The sequence below is a fragment of the Mus musculus genome, chromosome 6, assembly GCF_000001635.26.
Source record: "Mus musculus strain C57BL/6J chromosome 6, GRCm38.p6 C57BL/6J".
In the NCBI taxonomy this organism is placed as follows: Eukaryota; Metazoa; Chordata; class Mammalia; order Rodentia; family Muridae; genus Mus; species Mus musculus.
In genome coordinates this window covers 80788362-80810222 of record NC_000072.6, presented here as the reverse complement: position 1 = coordinate 80810222, position 21861 = coordinate 80788362, and the positions used below count along the sequence as shown (strand labels likewise).

Sequence of the window (21861 nt, the reverse complement as noted above, 5' to 3'; positions counted from 1 at the left end):
TACATTGTTACTCTGATACTAGATAGAAACTTTCCACACATATGACGATGGGCTATGGTATACCAACCACAAAATAATATATTTTATTTTTCAACATTTTTCTTTTATTGATAAAAATTACACAAAAGCTAAGTGATAATTAAATTTAAAAGCAATATTACACATCATCTTGAGTTTAGAAAGTCATCCCATTACAGTGACATTCAAAGGACCCCTGGCCATTGTTCACAGAGCCCATCTCTATTTGAGGGTAGTATTCAGACTCTTCCCCATCCACGTGTTCACAGGTCTGGTCATCAGGTTTCTTTCCATGACAGATACAGATGGGGAAATAAACCAGAGCTCCTTCTATTGTCTATAATGTGTACTGTGTGAATATACACTTCGATGTATTTGATTCATTCCAGTAGTTTATTGAACTTTGTAGTCAACTTTCTTTACTTTAGGTCAATGCAAAAACCAAACCTTTTTGGTTCCATGGAAGTACTCATATTTAGAAGTAGAAAGAAGTCACTCAACCGGGAAATTAAGAAAAATAAAATTAATAAAAGGATAAAACCAGATTTTAAAGGAAAAATAACATAAAAACTTAGGAAAAAAGGTCTGTGAGTGCTATGCACATCTTACAAGAAAAAAAATGTGTTGTTTCCCCCAAATTCCCACCCTCCCACTGTGGTTCTCCAGCCCAGGAACCATGCATTGTAGAAAAATCAAATATACAAACCAACCTATAGATAGCTAGGGTGAAATCTATTTTTATAAGAACGTAACACTCTTGACTATTTACATCCGGGAGTGCTTGTGTTTGTTTTATGTTTTAAAGCAAAGGAAGTTCTGGGTCCTCCCGGGTTGGTGGCAGGTTTATCAGCTGCCCAACTTCATAAGCAGTTTGGGGTTTGCTTCTCACTATTCCCTAAACTTCTGTACAGGAGCAATGAACTCTTGAGGCTGGAGGATGCTGGACACCTCAACTCCTATGTGATGAAGGCTGCCCTTTTCCTGTGAGCTCTTCATCTAGAAGTTAGTTTCGCTGTTAGTTTGTTATTCTCTCCAGATAAATGGCAGGTGCAGCCGACCTGGCTATGGTGGCAATGAAGCTGTGGTCTCTCCCAAGCTCCAAACTGGGGCTGTCATCCTGTTCTATAGACACAGCTTCATAAGCCTTGTTGATGTGGAGAGGCTGGTGGGCCTGGCAGTACCCAATCACTGGTTGGTCATAGCTGTAATACGGCAGGGGCTTCACATGGTGGGGTATCTGTACATGAGAAACAGAAAAAGCAATGGTTTAGTAATAAGCTTTGTTTTTCATGCTGATTCATTTCCTCTATTACTTGAGAACACCAACTTAACAAACGTAATTATTGTTACCTTTTTGGTTATCATAATTCATATGCGCATTGTCCATAAGTTTACCTATATTGTATTTTCAATGTTTTGATTTTTTGATTCTACTCTCAGTTGACACATCAAAATAAGAAAGATTAGAACAATGTAAATGTCTATGAACATGGATGACATATAATCATACATATATAGAACTTACCCTCCTACACTATTAATCGCATTCCACAGCTTACATAAGTGCACATGCTACAGAAATGGGTAAGAACTGTAACAGTATGGCATGGTAAATCAAGTGAAATATAAAGTGCAAAAGAATGTGTATGTAATGATGAAATGTGTATGCTGATATATGCAAGTTCTTTGTATATGCCTAATATTTCTATATGTTATGTATTTGAGTACATGTTTACAAGTACATGCATATAATGTACACATATCTATAGCTCTATTATTGTGTTTTATGTTTTTATATGTAGTTTATTTGTATATGCCAATCTTTTTGTTTATTTTTAATTGACTACTTTTTTTCACTGACAAATTTCATACATGCATACATACAATGCATTCTGTTTACTTCTACTCACACACTCTCTTATCTACTTCCCACATCCCTACTCTGAGCAAGATCCTTTCTCAGACTCATGACTCTTATTTGTTTTTGTTTTGTGATCCATTTAGTTTAACAAGAGCTATCTATGTAAGCACTGGATTGGATCTATTCATGATAGCTTAATAGGGGCATTAGTGGGTACACAACTGAAGAAAATATGTCTACACGAATCAGGACCATGTAGCTCAGAAGTAAGGTGTGGGGCTCCCTCCAGTCCCACCTGTTGATGGGCCCATTTTTCTACAGACTCAGGGTAGGTACCCATGGCTGCTCTGAGTTCATGTTTTTAATGTCTGTGTCTTGACTAGGAGATGGCATTTCACAGCCTTTCTCCTTATCTTATGACTCTTAACAGTATTATTAACCCTCATTTCGCAGGGTCCCTGGGCCTTTGAAAGTATCATAGAATTGCCTTTATTGAGGGCTGTGTAGTCATCCATCCATTAATCTCAGCACCTTGTACATTGGGGCCTCTCTGCATTTACCACTATTCATGGCAAAAAGAGGATCATCTGCTTAAGGCTAAGAGTAGCATTTTCTATGGATGCAAACATAACTTTCTACCAAGGTAGCTTGAATGTTTATCAATTTAGTTCAACAGCCTTATTCAATACCCCTATATGTCATATGATCTCCCTTACCTTAGGTTTTTGACCAAGTTATAGTACCACAAATTGATTCTCTCTTCTGAGCCTGTCTCTAATACAAAATGTATAGATTATATGCATGCTTTAAGTTGCATTTGTACTTCTCACTTCAAACATTTCTAACCTCCATTTGGGGTTATGTATCTTTTATGTAAAATAAAAATATCACAGATAATTCCTAGCAATGTGTTGCTTAAAATATTACAAATATTTGAACAGGTACACTTCTCTGTTTATAATATAAATGGTATTCTTTACTTCCAAGCTGACAAGCTAAGTGTCTTAGTCAGGGTTTCTATTCCTATACAAACATCATAACCAAGAAGCAAAATGGGGAGGAAAGAGTTTATTCAGCTTATACTTCCCACATTGCTGTCCACCAAAGGAAGTCAGGACTGGAACTCAAGCAGGCCAGGAAGCAGGAGCTGATGCAGAGGCCATGGAGGGATGCTACTTATTGGCTTGCTTCCCCTGGCTTGCTCAGCTTGCTTTCTTATAGAACCCAAGACTACCAGCCCAGGGATGGCACCACCCACAATGGGTCTTCTCCCCTTGATCACTAATTGAGAAAATGCCTTACAGCTGAAACTCATGAAGGCAGTTCCGCAACTGAAACTCTGTTCTCTGTGATAACTCCAGCTTGTGTCAAGTCGACACACAAAACCAGCCAGTATACCAAGTCTCTATTGATTGTCAGTGCAACAAATCTAGATGAGTGTCCAAAGCAATTATGCTAATAGGAAAATCTGCAAATACTATAGGCACCTTAATTTTCTTTATTGCTTTTCATTTGACTCCTCTATATGTCTGGTAAAGAAACACATTTCACAAAGTTAGGAAAAGGAAACTGCAAGTGTAGTTTTTAATTTTTTTATCTTGTGCTTGTACATCTTTCTGAACCTGCTACATCAATCTGATGGTGTTGATTCCTTGTTGAGATGAAAACACTCCAAGTGCTCAGCTGCTCGTGGGTGATGATTCCAGAGATTTTGCCCTCTTGTCTTATGACATGGTGCATAAAGCATAGTCAGGGTTCTCTAGAAGAACAGGACTCATAATGAATCTGTTTCTGTCTCTGTCTCTGTCTCTGTCTCTGACTCTCTCTCTCTCTCTCTCTCTCTCTCTCTCTCTCTCTCTCTCTCTCAGTGGATTTATTAGAAAGGCTTCTGGGCTATGGTCTAGCTAGTACAACAATGGCTTTTCTACCAATGCAAATTCCAAGGATCCTGTAGTTGTTCAGTTCACAAGGCTGGGTGTCTCAACTGGTCTTCAGTGTATGCTGAAATCCAAAGCATTGTGCTTTACTGCCAGTGAAGAAATGGACTTGCCAGCCAAAGTACAGGTAAGCATATCCTGCTTATTTAACTGTCTGTCTGTCTGTCTGTCTGTCTGTCTGTCTTATCTATCTATATCTATCTATCTATCTATCTATCTATCTATCTATCTATCTATCTATCTATGTTGTCTTACTCACTACATAGTTATTATGTGGTGATTTTTTTTAATGAAATAAAACCTTCCATCTTGCAGAGAAGCTCTTAAGACCCAAGATGTTCTAAAGGAGAGTGAAACATTCTATCGTCAAGGGAAGCTCACTAAGCACAGAAAGTAAACAGCTAAAGTAGATTCAGGGAAGCCCTCAAACTGACCGGATTCTGAAGGTTCTCTACTTCAGTAGGACTTCTGAGGGACAGCTTCAAATAAGACAAGCTGACTAGAAGACTTTTTGATAAGTCTAGCTTCCTGGCAGAGGCAGAGTATAACGCTCTTAACTACTGTGCCATACATACAGCCCTATTTTTATTCCTAAACCATTCAGATATCTCTCTATAAGCCAGCACAGTGTCTAGACATGAACTCTTTATTGTCATTTCTGTTTGGGGAAATGAAATACCTGTGGGGTTTTCTAAAAGTATCAGATGGTAGAGGACTGATTGCTATCCTGGGTCAACACAACTCTGACAAAGTATAGAAATGGAAGCAAATATTTTGTTTAGGGTATTGAGCAGGGAGAAGTATTTTGGGAAAGACCTTCCTAAGAATATTTTGACCCATTCTTCTTTCTATTATTAAAATGTGCAGGACAACTTGAAATGCCATGAAGAAAGTCACCAAGTTACTTGCAAGTACAGAACATTCACTGAACACAGAATATTTATTCTGTACTTTCCTTTCTTTTTTTCTAATAATTAATTATTTATATTATATTATTTAATTTGTGTTCCACAACAGAGGACTGGAGATCAGAGTACAACTTATGGAATTTAACACTTGTCTTCTTCCATAGGATTCCCTGTGGATCAAACCTAAGTTCTCAAGCCAGTCAGCCAGTGTTCCTTCTGCTGAGCCATCTTGCCAACCTTTCCCCCATACTTTCACTTAAAGGAATGATTCTGTTTTCTTTGGCCAAATCTGTATAATAAATCAAAATCCACACGAAGCACTGGCTGTGGCTCTGTGGATGCCTTCTATTGTTGAGATATTTCCCCTAGTCATAAACGAAAGACACTGGACTCAAAACGCATGCCTAAGTCTTGTGTGAGAGGAAGTTAGGGAGTCAAGAGCTCTGTACAAATAGGTTCATCTGAAGATGAACATCAGAAGCTCGTGTCAACATTGTTCACTTTTTCTTATTTATTTAAAGCTCTTTATGTTTAAAATAAAATCTAAGAGGACAATTTCATATCGAACATCATGATATTCAACTTCAAGTTGACTCAAATATCAAGAGAACCTTATTAACCACAGACCTCTAGATGTATATATCATGTCACCTCGGAACTCAGGAAACTTGGTTTGCTACAGAGATTAGACTGTGCTTTTCTGTTGCAAGCAGGGGGTCCATGGCATTTTCTCCATTGTATTTGAAACAAATTCTTTTGAGATAAAAATCATTTTAGCATTCTTTTCTTCTAGACTGACCAATGGCAAAATAAATAAATACTTAAAAGCTGAATGAATTGGCCACCTTTTAAAGGCTAACTGCACCATTTGCTCATTTACTCTTGGAGTCTATTCTGCGGGGTACCATGTAATCAATTGAATTTGCAGTTTTGGAGCAGCAAAGAGAAGGAGGTCTTGTGCTTTATAGTAATAATGTACAGCACATTAACCACCTGGGTCCCTGTGCGGATTGTTGTTTCCAGTAGTCAAAACAAAGTGTCCTCAAGTTCCCTTTAATGTAGTTTTGGTATTTTTGTAAATGTGTTTTTAGTACTTTACAAAAGGGTCCCCATGCTCCATCCGTTCTCTCCTGGGTTCTACTTTGAAGCTCAGCAGAACGACACTATTTAAAGATGTTCTCATTAGCATGCCTGGCTACTCATTGGCTGCACTGAAAGCTGTACTTTATTTAAAGACAATTGCATGGTGTGCAGAATAACAAGAATCTGAGAAATACGTCATGATCTTCAGCAAATCTGACTTCTCCTGAGTATCTGTACAGTTGAACGTTAGTCACATGTAAACTTCCTTAGAGAAATATTTTATAAGTACATGTGAGGTGGATCAGAGTGGGGAGAAGCATTCCTATGATAAGTCACTTTGATTCTTCTGACATTTGGCTAATCCTCTAAAAATGGAGCAGTCCTGGTGTCTCATTGCCCTCAGGTAACACTAAAAGCCCTTTCTGATCTTTAAGAAATCTACTGAGAACACCTATTCCAGCTCATTTAAGCTCAGGACTGCCCTTGTATGTTTTGGAAGCATATCCTACTCTTTTGGTCTTCCAGTTTCCATTCAGAGAGATGTAGGACACAGGTGGGCACAGCATAGTTTCTAACCAAGGCTCCCAGTCCTATACTATACATTAGGAGGCTATCAAACACCATTGTACCTTCTGGCTTCCCCAAAAACCCATAATTTATTCTTTGCCCATAATGTTTTTTTTTTCCTTCCAACGCAGCAGGAAGATATTTTTGAAAAAGAATGAAATCATTCTTTGAATTACGAGGGTTCGCTGTATTAGTATTTCAATAACAGAAGTTTGGGAAAGGGAATGCTTTATATTTTGGGAAGAAAGGGTAAATTACAAAGGGTTGTACAGAGCTTCAAAACCTGCATATTGACTCTTATTCTAAGACTTTACATCAGTAATAATTGTATCTAAAATGAGAAATGAATGTGTCTATGCAGTAAGTGTGAATGCAATGTGAAATGGATCCGTGATAAATTTGATCAGAGATTTAGAATTTCAACATGAAAATCCAATACTGTTTCTTCCTTTTCTCAAAGCTTTAAACATTAGTTATAAGTAGTTGAAGTGTCTGATTGTTCTTAAATTACTGTAGTCTATCATTAGTCTTATTTATTAACTTTTCATGGCCATTGTTCAGATTTCAGTATGAATTCTTTCCACTGAAGTCATAAAAAGTTGATTTTCAATTTCCTGAATGACATTTAGATTCTAATTTCCAGAATTAAAGGGTTGTGTCGGGCTATTCAGACCATTTAAAAAGTATCATCACATAAGTCCAAGGAAGAATTCAATACAGCTGAATTGCTTAATGAAGATGGACATTGCATTTATTGGAAGAGAAATTGATTTAAAATGAATGGCAATTGCTAAGTAGATGTATAACTTTGACTTTAATCTTGTCACTAGGTTGGTATGTGCTGAGAATTAAACGTGTACATATAAACAAGTTCAGTGAGTTGGTATTATATTTCAGGAACTTTAATTAAAAGCTAACAGAACCTTAACCCATTTGAGTTGGGTATAAGGGAAACTTCGTTGCCCCTTCAGCATATGGGATACAGAGATGGGAAAAATCCACCCAGCTCAAGGGCAAGAGTCAAACAATATGGGATCCTGCCTCAAACAAGGTGGGCACTGAAGACTGACACCTGAGCTTTCCTGCAACCTTCACACTTGTGCTAGGTGCAGACATTCACATCCATGAATGCTTGCATGCTCATACACACACACACACACACACACACACACACACAAGAGAGAGAGAGAGAGACAGAGAGACAGAGAGAGACAGAGAGAGACAGAGACAGAGAGAGACAGAAACAGAGGCAGACAGAGATAGCCACAGAGAGTCAAAGAGAGATGGGTTAGAAGCAGGAATGACTGCAGAAGTGCAGTTAACACATTTCTCAGTCAAGTTCCCCTTGTGTTTCTCCAGGCAATGGTGGCTTGTTCTAACGTCTTGTGAACTTAGGTGACATTCTATTTGGGATTTGTGGTAAATAATTTATACTACCTTAAACTCATTTTCTTGACTAACTAGAAGGTAGCATTTGCTCTTAAGAGATAGAGCAGGTGAATCTCCAGTGTCTCCTCTCTTAACTGTGCAGTGGGTATTCAGTAAAAGAGAGAAAGTCTTTTACAAATGTAAAATTGAAATGAAATTCTTACATAAGGGAGGTAGTTCAGTAAAACAGAATTTTGTACCCCAAGGTAGACTTCAGAACCAACTAACAGATGCAAGAGAAAAACCCCAGAAGGACTCAGACATACTGACCGAATGAAATGACTGCTTTGATTCTAGAACCATTATAAGAAATTTCTAGGAGTCTGGCTGTTTCTAATAGGAGAAATGTTGAGATGAAAGTTTAATTATGAAAATAGAATATGCTCATTTAGAAAATGCAATTATGCTTTATTCTGATTGACTGTATTTTAGGGCACCAAAGCAGAATGGTACATAAATAATGTTGGTTTTATATTTTAAATGAAATATGTGCAGGTCTAAGGTAATGGCTGGATCTCTGCCATCAAGTATATACTATTAAGATGTAATTATATAAAAGTGAATTTGCTAACATAACTCACTTATTTATGTGTTCATTCATTTACTCACATGACAGATACTCATCACAGGGATTGGCAAACTCACGAGTCAGTGATAGTTTAGTCTTTGAACTCACACAGAATCTATTGTTAACTACAGACATAACTTTTGACTGTGAAAATGGGCATAAGCAATATATGAATGAATAAGCAAGGAACTGTGTTTAATATAACATTACTTAGTGGCATAGTTAGCTTTAACTCTCAAGGAGGCAAAGCCTAGAATTCTTGGAAAAGAAAACCTCAATGGAGAAATATCCATTAGATCAGACGGGACCTATGAGCATGTCTGGGGAATTGTCTTGGTAGTTAATTGATGTAGAAATGGCAAGCTCATTCTGAATAACATTGTGTCTGGGGATAGTGGCCCTGGGTGGTATATGAAAGCTGACTGAGCATGAGTCCAAGTGTAATAAGTGAGCCACCAAGCAATATTCCCTGGTTTCCACTTCATGTTCCTTCTTGGGTTCCCCTCCTGATTTTCTTCTGTCACTATAACCTGAATGCATAAGATAAACGTTTTCTTCTTCTAAGTTGTTTTTGGTTAGTCTTTTATTAGAGCAAAGGGTTGCTAGAATACTTAAGGACACGTGATTTTGAGTTTCATTTAAAGTCCATGGGTTACATTATGATCATTTAAAAACTAAAACAATATGAGAGCATTTGGGCTCCTTTTTTTTTATAATCTAGGCATCTAGTTATGGATCTTTAAGGAAGAATAAAATGAGGCTGTCTTATTCAAGAAGATTATTAATAGATGAATGAGTGAGATGAGCCTGGCCCTCCCAACCTGTCATTGAGACTGAATACTGAGAGTCAAGAGAGCAGAGAGAAAAGAGTTCCCAGCATGTTAGCCATGTGGATTTCCAAGTGAAGATCCAGGTCTTGCCCAGAATAAAGCTCGCAGTGGCTTCCACACAAAAAGCTGGACTCACACAACCTTGGTACTTGGAATTCAAATGGAAAGCTTCAGGTGAGAGCTTGAAAGTCACCCCTGAGGTCATACTGGATCAAACATACTTCAGCAGTAACAAAGCCGACTGACCTTTGAGTGGACAGCTTATGGGATGCTCTTAATGCAGTGAGCCAGCTCCTGAGCTAAGAGAGCTCTGAACACAGGGCAGAGAGCTCTGGTGATTATGTGAAAGAGATCATTGGGTCCTAAGGTTATTGAATCATAAACATTTGTCCCACCATGGCTTCTTCTTGTGCAGAAGTTAAAAACATGCCCTTTTCATATTTCTCAATCAAAGCTCAGCCCTCTCCTAAGGCTATATCTTGGTATTCACTGATTCACTGTTTTTTTTTTTTTTTGTTTTGTTTTGTTTTGTATTTGTTTGTTTTTGTTTTTATATAGAGCATGCTGTCTTTTTCTTGTACATTTTAATTTTCTTTCTTCCTATCCCCAATGGGCTTATGATAATTTTTTGATCCTCTGTTAAAATGTCATGTTTCCAGGGAGGTTCTCTCTAACCACCTTATCTAAGATGGCATTCCATTCAGGTTTACATATATGAGTTATTCTGTTTTTTTTCAAAACCTTGCTTATTTTCTGCATAGCATTTATTGAAATGTTAAGTATTCTTAGTTAGGCTCTTTATGTGTCTTACCAACTTGAGAATATTAACTTGGTCCTATTCATGTTTTTATCATTGATGGTATTGCTGACTGCCATCCTTCCAGATATCATAACTTGCACAACTTGGTGATTTACACATTTGGACTGAAGTTAGGACTAATTCAGTTGGGTAAATTTAACAACTATCATTACATTCTTGGTTTTTGTTTTGTTTTGTTTTTTACACAGGGCTTCTCTACATAGCCCTGGCTGTCCTGGAACTCAGAACTTTGTAAACCAGGTTGGCCTCGAACTCAGAAATACCCCTGCCTCTACCTCCCAAGTGCTGGGATTAAAGGCGTGCGCCACCACGCCCTGCACATACTTGTTTTCTAAATATCTACTTGTAGGTGGATTTACTTTACACATTGGTGGTGAATTGTCTGTAAATGTTCAGTCAGCTAGAGAACTTCTTTAGGTATACATTTTTGTAATCTATTCCTTTTATTTTTAAAAGTAATGTAATTCACTGACATGGCAGTCATGACCCACTCTGTTCGGCACTATGAGTGAGAAAGGATATTTCTGTATACTTAAAGGCTAATAAAGACGCCTGTTGCTGAAAAATGTTCAAGCTCCCTAATTATTTCTATCAAGTGATACATTTAAAGGAAAAGCAAAAGAATGGACCAACCAAAGTATTATTGAGTAAACAATGAGGAGATGTAAAAATATATAGAAGACTATGAGAGGACAGCTCAGGAATTTTGAGTCAACACATAGTAAGAGTCAACACGTAGTGTATGAAATTAACCATCTCTGGTGGCTAATCTCTAGGAATGAAGGATGTGTGTGTGTGTGTGTGTGTGTGTGTGTGTGCTTGTGTCTGCAGTAAACAGCTGGGTGAGTCCTTCTTCCCCCTCTCCCATCCTCTATACCAGCCAGAACTCCAACTCTTATTGTCAAGATCACAGGCATTTTTTCTTACTTCTCCCCACGGTACTCTAACAAAACCCATCACTCTCATGTTCTACAGACTACAGAGCATCAGCATGGCAGACTCTTCTGGACTTTACTTTCTTGAATGAAGCTATATTAAACAGCAAGATATTCTTATATTCTCAGGAGAAAAAGTATAACCAACAATCATGCATTTCATCATACTGTTTATCTTGACCAGCACCCCAAATTTAACCTCTTGTAAGTATCTATACACAGTCTACACTATTTCTAGTTCTTTTTCCTTCTTTGACATATTCTACTATCCTTACCAAATATACCACACTGAACTGTTGAACTCTAACATCATTTAACTACCATTCTATTTTCACTTCTATTACTCTGGAAAAATATCCGGAACAGAGCAGTTTAAGAGGGAAAAGGTTTATTCTGGCTCTTAGTCTATTGTGGAAGAGAAGTAAAGATGGTAGCACTTTGAAGCAGGTTCTAGTATAACAGTAACAACCAGAAAGCAGGGAATGGTGAATGCACTATTCTGCTCAATTCTTATTTTTTCTTTACAGAGTTAAAAAAAATTCTCAGCTAGGGAATGGAGCTACCCAGAGAGGGCAGACCATCCAACCCCAATGCATATAAGCAAGATAATATTCATGGGCACGGCCAGGGACCTCATTTCTGGTTTTTATATTATGTGATAATTTGATAATATTAACTATCACATTATATTTCATCCTAAATAAATATGTGTAGCTGCTTCTTCTTCTTGTTCTTCTTGCTCTTCTTGTTCTTGTTCTTCTTGTTCTTGTTCTTCTTGTTCTCCTTGATCTTCTTGTTCTTGTTCTTGTTCTCGTTCTCATTCTCATTCTCCTCCTCCTCCTCCTCCTCGTCCTTCTTCTTCCTTCTTTTTTTTTTTTTTTTTTTTTTTTCGAGACAGGGTTTCTCTGTGGAGTCTTGGCTGTCCTGGAACTCACTTTGTAGACCAGGCTGGCCTGAACTCAGAAATCCGACTGCCCCTCTGCCTCCCAAGTGCTGGGATTAAGGGGGTGTGTCACCACGCCCAGCAGCTTCTTCTTAATACCCCAGATAGTCTATATATTGTTATGGGCGTTTATGTCATTTACTGTCATGTTCTAATTCTGCATGTGACTTGTGGACACTGACCCCAATCCATGTACTTATTGTAAATTCCCACTTTCTCATAGCTCTCAACAGACTGAATCAGAAGCTCTTATTCCAAATTATATTGTCACAAATAGGTAACACAGTCTTTTAACAAGAAGTCTCTTTAGATACCATGGAAAAGGTGATCATTTCTAAACTCAGAAAGTAACTAATATTTCACCCTTCCCCTGACTTGAGGTTCGTTGTTTTAGTATGAAAACTGGTAAGATTTAAAGTTGGTAAAGTCTGTAACATATACTTTTAAAAATTATTTGTATATTATTTGCTCAGAAATAATACATAACTTCCTTATTTTTCATGAACTTAGACACTCAAAGAAGAGCTGAACACATGGAATTAACCCTAGAATTAAATGTGGATAGAAAAAGGGCCTCACTATATTCTTGGATAGATTTTTAACTTTATGTAACTTCTAATCATGACCCAAATAATCAGTTGTCAAGATGACAGGTAGTCTGTATTGAATTTCCTACAAATATGAGCCTTGCAATCTATCTATCAATCAGATTATCTATCTATCTATCTATCTATCTATCTATCTATCTATCTATCTATCTACCTATCTATCAATCATCTATCTACCTAACCATCCATCCATCCATGTATGTATGTATATATGTATGTATCTATTATCTCTATCTATCTGTCTGTCTGTCTGTCTATCTATCTATCTATCTATCTATCTATCTATCCATTTTTCAATCATGTATCTATCATCTATGTTTCTATAGTCTTTCTTCTATACATCAATCTTTCTGTCTATATAACTACCTCTTTGTTTACCATGTATACATCTTTCTCTGCTAATTATGTATGTATACATGTATAAATGTATCTATGCATGCATGTGTAGGTGTATATATACCTATTTATCATCTATTTATCAATCATTTCTTATTTCTCTGGTTCTACCCTAAAGATGAAAACATATTTGATCTCAAGTAAAGATGATAATGGTTTTCTTCAATAACCATAAACTTTTTAAAAGTACTTCTTTGAAAATATAGGAATAATGTGAGAAATCCTTCAGATATGCTCAAAAATAAAGTTTTTATATACTTGAGATAACTGCAACAAAACTTTAAATGATGTACTAAATAAATATATATGGTTGAAATGAAGAGAGGGCTTAGAAAAATGTAGATGAGTGTACCTAGGATATGTAGGCTATGATCAATAATTCATTCTGAGCATAATTATTTCCAGAAAGATATGTTAATATTTTTAAAAATATTGGTAGAAACTAGCATTATTTTTGATGGTTCTTGGAGATCACCCTCTTTTGTCTGATCTTCCAACCATTGTAATCCTGTTCACAGCAATAATTACCCACATTCTGGTCACCTTGAAGCATTATGGAAAGATACACTCTGTGATAAATTGGATTGTTCTCTCTAGATTTGTGTTGAAGGATAAGTACAAAGGCCTCACTTTATAATGGGAAAATATCATAGGGCATAGATAAAGTTCTTGTCTGAAAACATAGTACATCCTTGATATATCAAATTTTCTTTATCTAACTACTTATATTAAAATTGTGTTATTTCTATAGTTTTCTTCAGCTTCAAACTCAAGGCTGATTTCTATCTGAAGTTTTAATACCATCAGAAGTTCTGACTGTAGCCCTGAACCCTGAAAGATCACTGCAGGCTTACCCTGACTCTCAGTGTTCCTGCAACATTTTGATTTTTGTCTTTTCCTGTCACCCTTTCATGCCACATTATCTCCTCCTTATTTTTTCAATTTGGACAAAAGTTTGGCTTGTCCCCTAGACCTAAATATCATTGAAACTTTGTTTAGGTTTTAGTCAGTGCATTGCTCAGTTCATCAAGAACACAGAGCTTGCATGAAATGTTGATTAAGCCTATTTCTAAGATTTAATTAAATATTTGGCATGAAAATCACTGAAACTTTAGTTTTTTCAAGCGCCTGTAAGTTGACATGACAATACAAGCCAATTTCATAAAGAACTCATGGTGTGCAGTCAATTGGTTCTTGAAAATTATACGTAAGAAGTACTTGAGAAACAGGGTTATTTCACGGGCATGTTATAGAGTGATAGAAGGTCTTTTTGAAGATTTAGTGATATAGTTTATGTAAGGTTTTCCATTTGAATACATAAAGTACAGGCAGTAGGAATTGTCAGCCTCTCTTGTTAAAGAAGGAGACAGCAGGGAACAGAAATGTGGTTGTTGTACATGCCGAACCCCTGAGGATGATAACTGCTTCAATTCCCCAAAACAAACATGCATTTCAAAACATAATATTAAAAGCTTAGTTTGGCTGACACTATGCAAAATGGATCTACAAGTGAACAGAGAGGGTAGATTTTGTTTTAGAATGACTATTGACCTTCCGTTATGAGACTTCAGAATCTGTAACATGTAAAAGACAAACACAGACTTGATAATTCCTTTTGGAGGATTTAAATGCTATTTATAAAGGTATAAAAATTATTCTTTCTTCTGAGGAAATATTTGCAACTGCTATGGCTGAGAGTGATGTTTGCCATTTTTTATAGAAAATATAGTTGGAAGCACTTATGACTATAAGTTCATACTTTTAAGTAAAAATTAATTTCTGTATTATCTACTCACAGCCAAAGTATAGTTTTAATCTTCAACATTTTTTCTTCTTATTAAATTTCGTTAGTGCTATGGCTTGAATCAAGGCTATACATGTGTTAGACAAATGTATTAGCTAACTCTCCATCGCATCATATCTATATCACCTATCTATCTATCTATCTATCTATCTATCTATCTATCTATCTATCTACACACACACACACACACACACACACACACTGTAGCTCCAATTAGCTTTAAGATTGGATCCTCCTTCCTTGACCTCCTTGGTTGCTGGTGTTACACAGTTTCTGCACCAAGTTCTGGTTCCATACTTATATTAAGAAAATATATTCTCTGTGATGACTGTGACAGATTCTCTGCAAATATCCCACTAGCAGGATAAGAACAAAGATCTCCCTGTCATTTCAAAGCCTGTGCTAAAATCATGATTCCTCTTCTTTACACTATTTTAGGGTCTAACTTCAAGGAGAGTAATTACATACTCTCTCCATGTGTTGTAGAATACGGACAGGAGCAAATCTACCTATATTACACAAGCATGAGACAGGAAAAGCATTTTCTTGATGTGTCCCTCACTCCAACCAGACTGAGTGAAAGGGAGTTTGAATAATGACAGATATGGAACTGTGGAATGACATTTCCTTTTTTAAGACATATTTTTATATAGATAAGTGTTTACTTTGTTTGTCTGTGCCCTAAATGCATATAGTGCCCATGAAGGAAAGAAGACGGCATGAAATTCCCAGTAACTGGAGCTATAAGTGGTTCTGAGTTGCCATGTGGGTGCTGTAAACTGAATCAGGTCACCTGCATGAGCAGCCAGTGCTAGGGACGGCTCTGGTCTCCCCCAGTCCTGATGCCTGTTCTTTAATGGACTCTTGATTCCACATGTACTTTCAATAGCCATGGAGTCCATAAATTGCACATTTCAGTGTTGGACCAGAGGGATGGGATGCTTATGACTACTATAGGATCAGAAGGGTTTTTATGCTGCTAGGTTTAGTAAGTCCTCACGGCTGCTGAAGGAGCTCTGCCTTATGTAGACTACATCGACCCTGACAAACACAGGAAAGATGTAACCAGTGTAGAGGCAGTTTTCTTACTACCAATCAGATGTCAGACTAAACATATACTCTGAGAAGTAAAATTCATTACTTCCAGAAATAAAGTCCACTTTTGCTTCCTTGCACACTCAGGTTACCTATTTTTTTAATATTTATTTATTAATTTAGTTTTTGTTCTTATGTGAATACAATTTTTTTTCTGTCAAAAGCATGCAATTGTTAGAACATAACTTAAACATTGAAATTCAACTGTTTTTGAAGAGGAAATATTTGTTTTCCAGCACCAAAATATGGCTGCTCACAAGTGCCTATAACTCCAGGTCAAGGAATTCATCACTCTTTATTGGTCGCCATGGACAAATCTACTCATAGTAAACACCCCACCCCACCCCATGCAGACATGTATAAAGAACTAAAAGACCACACAAACAAAACTCACTAACACTGAAAGTTTGCTAAGCTGCTACACCAGCGTCTTCTGGCACCTTCATCTCCTAGCTCAGTCATCTTACAAAGAAGTTTGATTGACATGTGTAACCTCAGATCTTGCCCCAACCTCACTGAATATAAATAAATCACTTCTATTTGTATTCGAGTTTGTGGAGCATATCGTTATGCATCAGTTGTTTGAGGGCAAACATCTACCCAGATGGCAATGGTATTTATATGTGAGGACAGCTCTGTGTGTCTACGCTGTCTAGATCAGAACTGCATTAAATCTAAAAGGAAAGACAGCATCAGTGCCTGCAGAAATGGCACTTCCTATGAACAGTAACAGGGTCCACTGTGAACCCGTGAGAAATAATTATCTGATCCCATCTCAGACCCACTGAATACAATTTCTGGCTTTGAGGTTTAGCTATCTATGTTTGAACAGGCTCTGTATGAGTCTCAACTGGTGTACCTGCCGAGTGGGGTAAACAGTAGGACCCGGTGAAGTTACCCAGTATGCGGAGAACACATATTCCCTAAAGGTGGTTAGAGAGAAGGTAGACATTTCTCTCCATTAGAATACTGTGCTGTTTTACTATATATGAAAAGGACTAGGCTGGCTTTATCTTGTTATACTTTATATATTTTTGAGTTTCAAAAATCACAGATAATCCTAATCATTTATAAGAACCTGTTACCCAGTGATAAAGGAAGACCTAAGGATAGCCCAGTGACCTAGGGTAGCTCTTTGGAGGAGACTTTGTCTGCTGTTCTTGGAAAGACAATGCCCCACAACTCTGTACTTTGGGTGACTTGTCATCAGGTAAATGCTGGTAAAATGAAAGGGTTTTATTTTTTAGAGAGACAGCTTAAATGGGTATTGGGTCCACATAAAGTTTCGCCTGTACTTGTCCTTGAGGTGATCATCCAGGAGAAATCCATGAGTTACTATCTCATATGTGTCTATGGTAGTAAATATGCTTAAAACTATGGAATTATGATCAACACACACACACACACACACACACACACACAGAGAGAGAGAGAGAGAGAGAGAGAGAGAGAGAGAGAGAGAGATTGAGATTGTCCACAACAGCCCATAGGTCAATCAGGGTAAGGATCCCACACCATTGCTGCCGCTGTGGACCTCTCCATCTAGACTTATAAAAAGGAAGTCCACTTTCCACTAGACAAATATTTGGAATTCAACCTCCCCTGTTGAATGTCTCATCGTGACAAATACAGGCAAATCTGAGAGTGTATGTCAGGGTGGCCTGTGCCTCTTAACTCCGAGAGAGGCAAGAACAGGCTCCTCTGCTGGCCACAGGAGGACAGCCACCCACAGCTGGGGGGGTCCTCTGTCGATTCCTGTCTTTCTGGTTTATATCTGTCTGTGCTTAAGTCATTTGCATTTGCTCTATCTTGGATGTCACCTAAGATTTTTTTCCCCAAAAGTGGCTTTCTTCAGAATGCAAATTAAATTTCCAAAGCCCTTCCCATCCATTGGCTTAATTCCTTCAAACTAAAAGAAATAAAATTACTGTTCACTTGAAAAAAAAAAAAAAAAAAAGGAAGTCCAAACCAAATCCAGACAATGAGCCACATGCTAGCTCAAGCCAGCTCCCTCTATAGAGTGTGTCTATTAGTCAATATACTTTTGCTTTTCTGAATCTTGTTCAAGTTGTCACTCAAGAATCTAAGAACCTGGACATTATATCATAGGAAAAAAAAATGGACTATATCTGCTAGCACCAATTGGAGGGATGCTGCTCTGAAATTCCATCTCTAGTGCCTGTGTTCATCATGTTGCTCTTTAGTTTTCAAAACCAGGGATCACTGGAGAATAAGCACATGTTAATGTTAGGTAAATATACAAATGGTGTCAGACATCTAGGACTATAATCTGGAACTCATTTGATAGCGTCTTGAAATGGGGCTTCAATTTGTGAAAACTATTGTTTAAAGTTGCAAAAGTTGATTTCCTACTTTAGGAGTCATTTTTTTAATGAAAAAAATAATATCATTTCTATTAAAAACAAGCAGTACTGAGAATATTTTCTTTTGTATATAAAGTATTAGCAAAAGAAATCTTCCAACAAAGTCATGGAAGGTCTTTTACCCCCAGTAGTACAATCAAAACATGTGACATTACATAAATTATGTCTCCATTTTCATGCATTTAAATTTCTAATTGTTTCGCAGTCCCTCAGAGAGCTTTTCTAGGTCAACTAAGAACTCACACTGTGTTGTATGTTTCCAGAGTCCATGTTATTCTTGAGTCTTTAAAGCACAAATTGAACACTAGCACTGACTCCCATTTATATAATTGTTAGTAAGAGTTTTATTTTGTTTTGATGTGTGGGTTTAGTTGTACAATGTAAACCCTTGCAGCTGTTAGATGTATGCCACCAATGATATTCCTAGACCTTAATATTTTTTCCTTCATAGCATTGTTTCTTATTCAGGTTATATTCTAAATATTAATTTTACAAACAACATGTTAAAATATCTATGGTGATGATAATATTATCAGAAATTTTGGGGAGCCTCACCTGGAGTGCTAGCTGTTATTGGGAAATTGGGGTTCACTCGTGGTTTTTAGCCTCATTAATAAAAGAATTTAAGAACAAACTTGTAAGAAACCTGGAGAACAATTTCATTAGTATTTAAAAGAAACACTGTAAATATTGGAAGGTGGTACCCAGAGGATAGGGATGGGGAAAGAGAGAGAAAGCTGCTTGTGAACATCCATGTGGTAGAATAAGAGGAGACAGGTTCATAGTAAGGGAGTAAAAAGCACAAGTTAACCAGAGAAAGGATGCTTAGGCGCTGGCCAACTTGTGAAAGAGAGAGACAGACAAAAACAAAACAGAAAAGTAAAGGCATGTTCAAGGACAGAAACAGGAAGGATATGAGGTTAGAATCACTGGGCCAGCTTTTTGGAAACATTTAGTACAGCAGGAGTCAGACTGAAGACAGGAAACAAGAGCGGACTCAGAAATCCTCTGTCTGATTCAGATCTCACCAAAATTACCTTGTTTGTAAGAGGGAGCAACAGAGGGAAGGGAGGGAGCAAGAGGGAAGGGAGGCAGCGCAGAGGACTCCAGTGCGATCACTTTAAAGGCTTTGCTACCTCAACACAACTACACAGTTGCTTGGGAGATCTGAAGCTCATCCTGTCACTTCAAACAGCATTGGCTAGAGAATTCTGCTGAAACATAAGGCTGTGTTTGATCTCCTGAATCACTGCCAGTTGCACTGAAAAGTAATTCAGTTTAAGGCTGTTTTCCCGTGCACCTACTGGGAACAGGGGTAAGTCAGACCTCACACAGCGCATCTTCTTCTTAGCATGCACCCCGATTAATGTCTTCTTTTGTCTCTCCTGCTGTGGAATCCTAAATCCATTTTTCCCACATCAGGATCTGATCACTTTCACTAGTTCAATGGAACATAATTGTAGACCCAGAAATGAACCCACACACATATGGTCACTTGATTTTTGACAAAGGAGCTAAAACTTCCAGTGGAAAAGAAAACAGCATTTTCAACAAATGGTGCTGGTTCAATTGGTGGTTAGCATGTAGAATACAAATTGATCCATTCTTATCTCCTTGTACAAAATGCAAGTCCAAGTGGATCAAGGATATCCACACAAAACCAGATACACTGAGTCTAATAGAAGAAAAAGTGGGGAATGAGCCTTGAACAAACACATGGGCACAGGGGAAATTTTTCCGAAAAGAACACCAATGGCGAATGCTCTAATGTCAAGAATTGACAAATAGGACCTCATAAAATTTCAAAGATTCTGTAAGGCAAAGGACACTGTAAATAGGACAAAACAGCAACCCACAGATTGGGAAGAGATCTTTACCAACGCTCAAGATGTTAGACTCCGAAGAATCAAATATCCCTATTAAAAATGGGGTATAGAGCTAAACAAAGAATTTTCAGCTGAGGAATACCAAGTGGCTGAGAAGCGCCTAAAGAAATGTTCAACATCCTTAGTCATCAGGAAAAGGCAAATCAAAAGAACCTTGAGATTCTATCTCATGTCAGTCAGAATGGCTAAGATCAAATTCTCGGGTGACAGCAGATGCTGGCGAGAATGTGGAGAAAGAGGAACATATTTATTCTTAATTATGTCCCCTTGATTTCTTGTTTCCATTGTTAAACTTCCAAATTTAAAATCTTTCTCTGCCTTTGAGAAGTACATAAATTTTCTCAGAATCTCACCTACTATACTCCAGATATAGTTTCCTCAAGGATCTGGAAACAAATAGTTCAAAATGTAATTGCCAAAGGAGGACACTTCTCTCAGTCACTGTAGAATGTCAAGATCCTGAATACTCTATTAGTAAATACCAGGCAAAAACTGCTATTCCCACTGCACAGGGAATTCTTGACCCTGCCCCTTCCTCAGTACAATAGTCTCTAATAAACTCTTTTCTGCTGGCTTTTCTTTGTCCCGTTTACTTTTTTCTTTGACCAAATTCACATGATTCAGATTAAGTTGTCTTTTAAGTAATTTATACATTTTCAGATTGTTCCACTTAGAAATGTAGTTTCCTTCCAAAAGTTGAATTGGAATAAAACTTAGTAGCTACAAAGGAGATTTCAAAGCAAATAAACAATAAAAAAGATAAAAGTTTGAAGTTTCTAAAAATGTGCCTTTTGAAAACCACACATATACACTCCAAGTATATATTATCTAATATAGTATATTTAATATATATATATATATATATAAAGTATTTTGGAAAAATAATGAAAAATCCAACATTTTATTTTAATTATGAATAAAGATATATGACCTTTAATCTTGAAGTAGTATATTTTATTTACTAAATATAAAATACTTCCATATTTCCTGAATTCTATTAACATCAAATTCACCTTTAGTTTAATATAATTATAGCTCATTAAAAGATAATAAATTTTACAATTATAGGCCCATTGTATTTTTCAAATATTTAAGAAACTTTAAATTGTTCAAAACAGAAAATTTAAAATATGTACATAGGATTTTAAAACAGATCATAGATAAAAATATTTAAGCTTTCTATTGATCATAGATACCTTAATTGTATCATTCAAAGTTTTTGTCATATATTACCTTAAGCATAAATTTGCTTAGGTACATTATATTTTATGTAAAACACTGTTCAGAGAATCATCTATTTACAAAAACAACAACAACAACCCCCCCCCAAAAAAAAACCAAAAAAACCAAAAGCAAAAAAAACAAAAAACAAAAAACCCTAGAGTTAGTTGTTTGGGGGCATAATTATATTCCAACAGCCTAAAATGAACAAATAAATTATAATTTGGGGACTTAGAGATAGATATAGAACCAATACGTTGTTATGTTTTAACAAAGAGAAACAGTTTTTAACAACCTAGGATAAAAATCATAAAATAAATTTTCAAGAGAGAATAATTTTACATAAGAAATTTTAATATAATATACTAAATCAAAAGGAAAGTATTGCCATTTGATTAATCAAATCATTGAAATCAAATCATTTTAAATACTGAAAATGGGCATAAAATACAACACATTTATTATAATAAATAAACGTATTTATTATATCTTTGTACTTTCCACAGTGATATAACATTTATTTAACTATTTCACTACACCCTATGTAGGAGATGCTGGGTAGAAATCAG

General features: G+C 36.6%; 1 protein-coding gene across 7 annotated transcripts in view; it reads right to left on the bottom strand.

The window, feature by feature from the left end:
* Nucleotides 1-60: 60 nt before the first annotated feature.
* Lrrtm4 (leucine rich repeat transmembrane neuronal 4) overlaps nt 61-21861 on the bottom strand; it is a 791305-nt gene continuing 769504 nt past the window's right edge. For 3 of the 7 annotated variants that reach the window (XM_006506085.2, XM_006506086.2, XM_006506087.2), the window contains exon 4: nt 61-1255. In XM_006506085.2, coding sequence (XP_006506148.1) covers nt 1034-1255 — 222 coding nt within the window. In that variant the 3' untranslated portion in view covers nt 61-1033. The remainder of the gene's footprint in view (nt 1256-21861) is intronic. The other 4 variants (NM_001134743.1, NM_001347261.1, XM_006506088.3 and 1 more) reach the window with 3 other exon arrangements.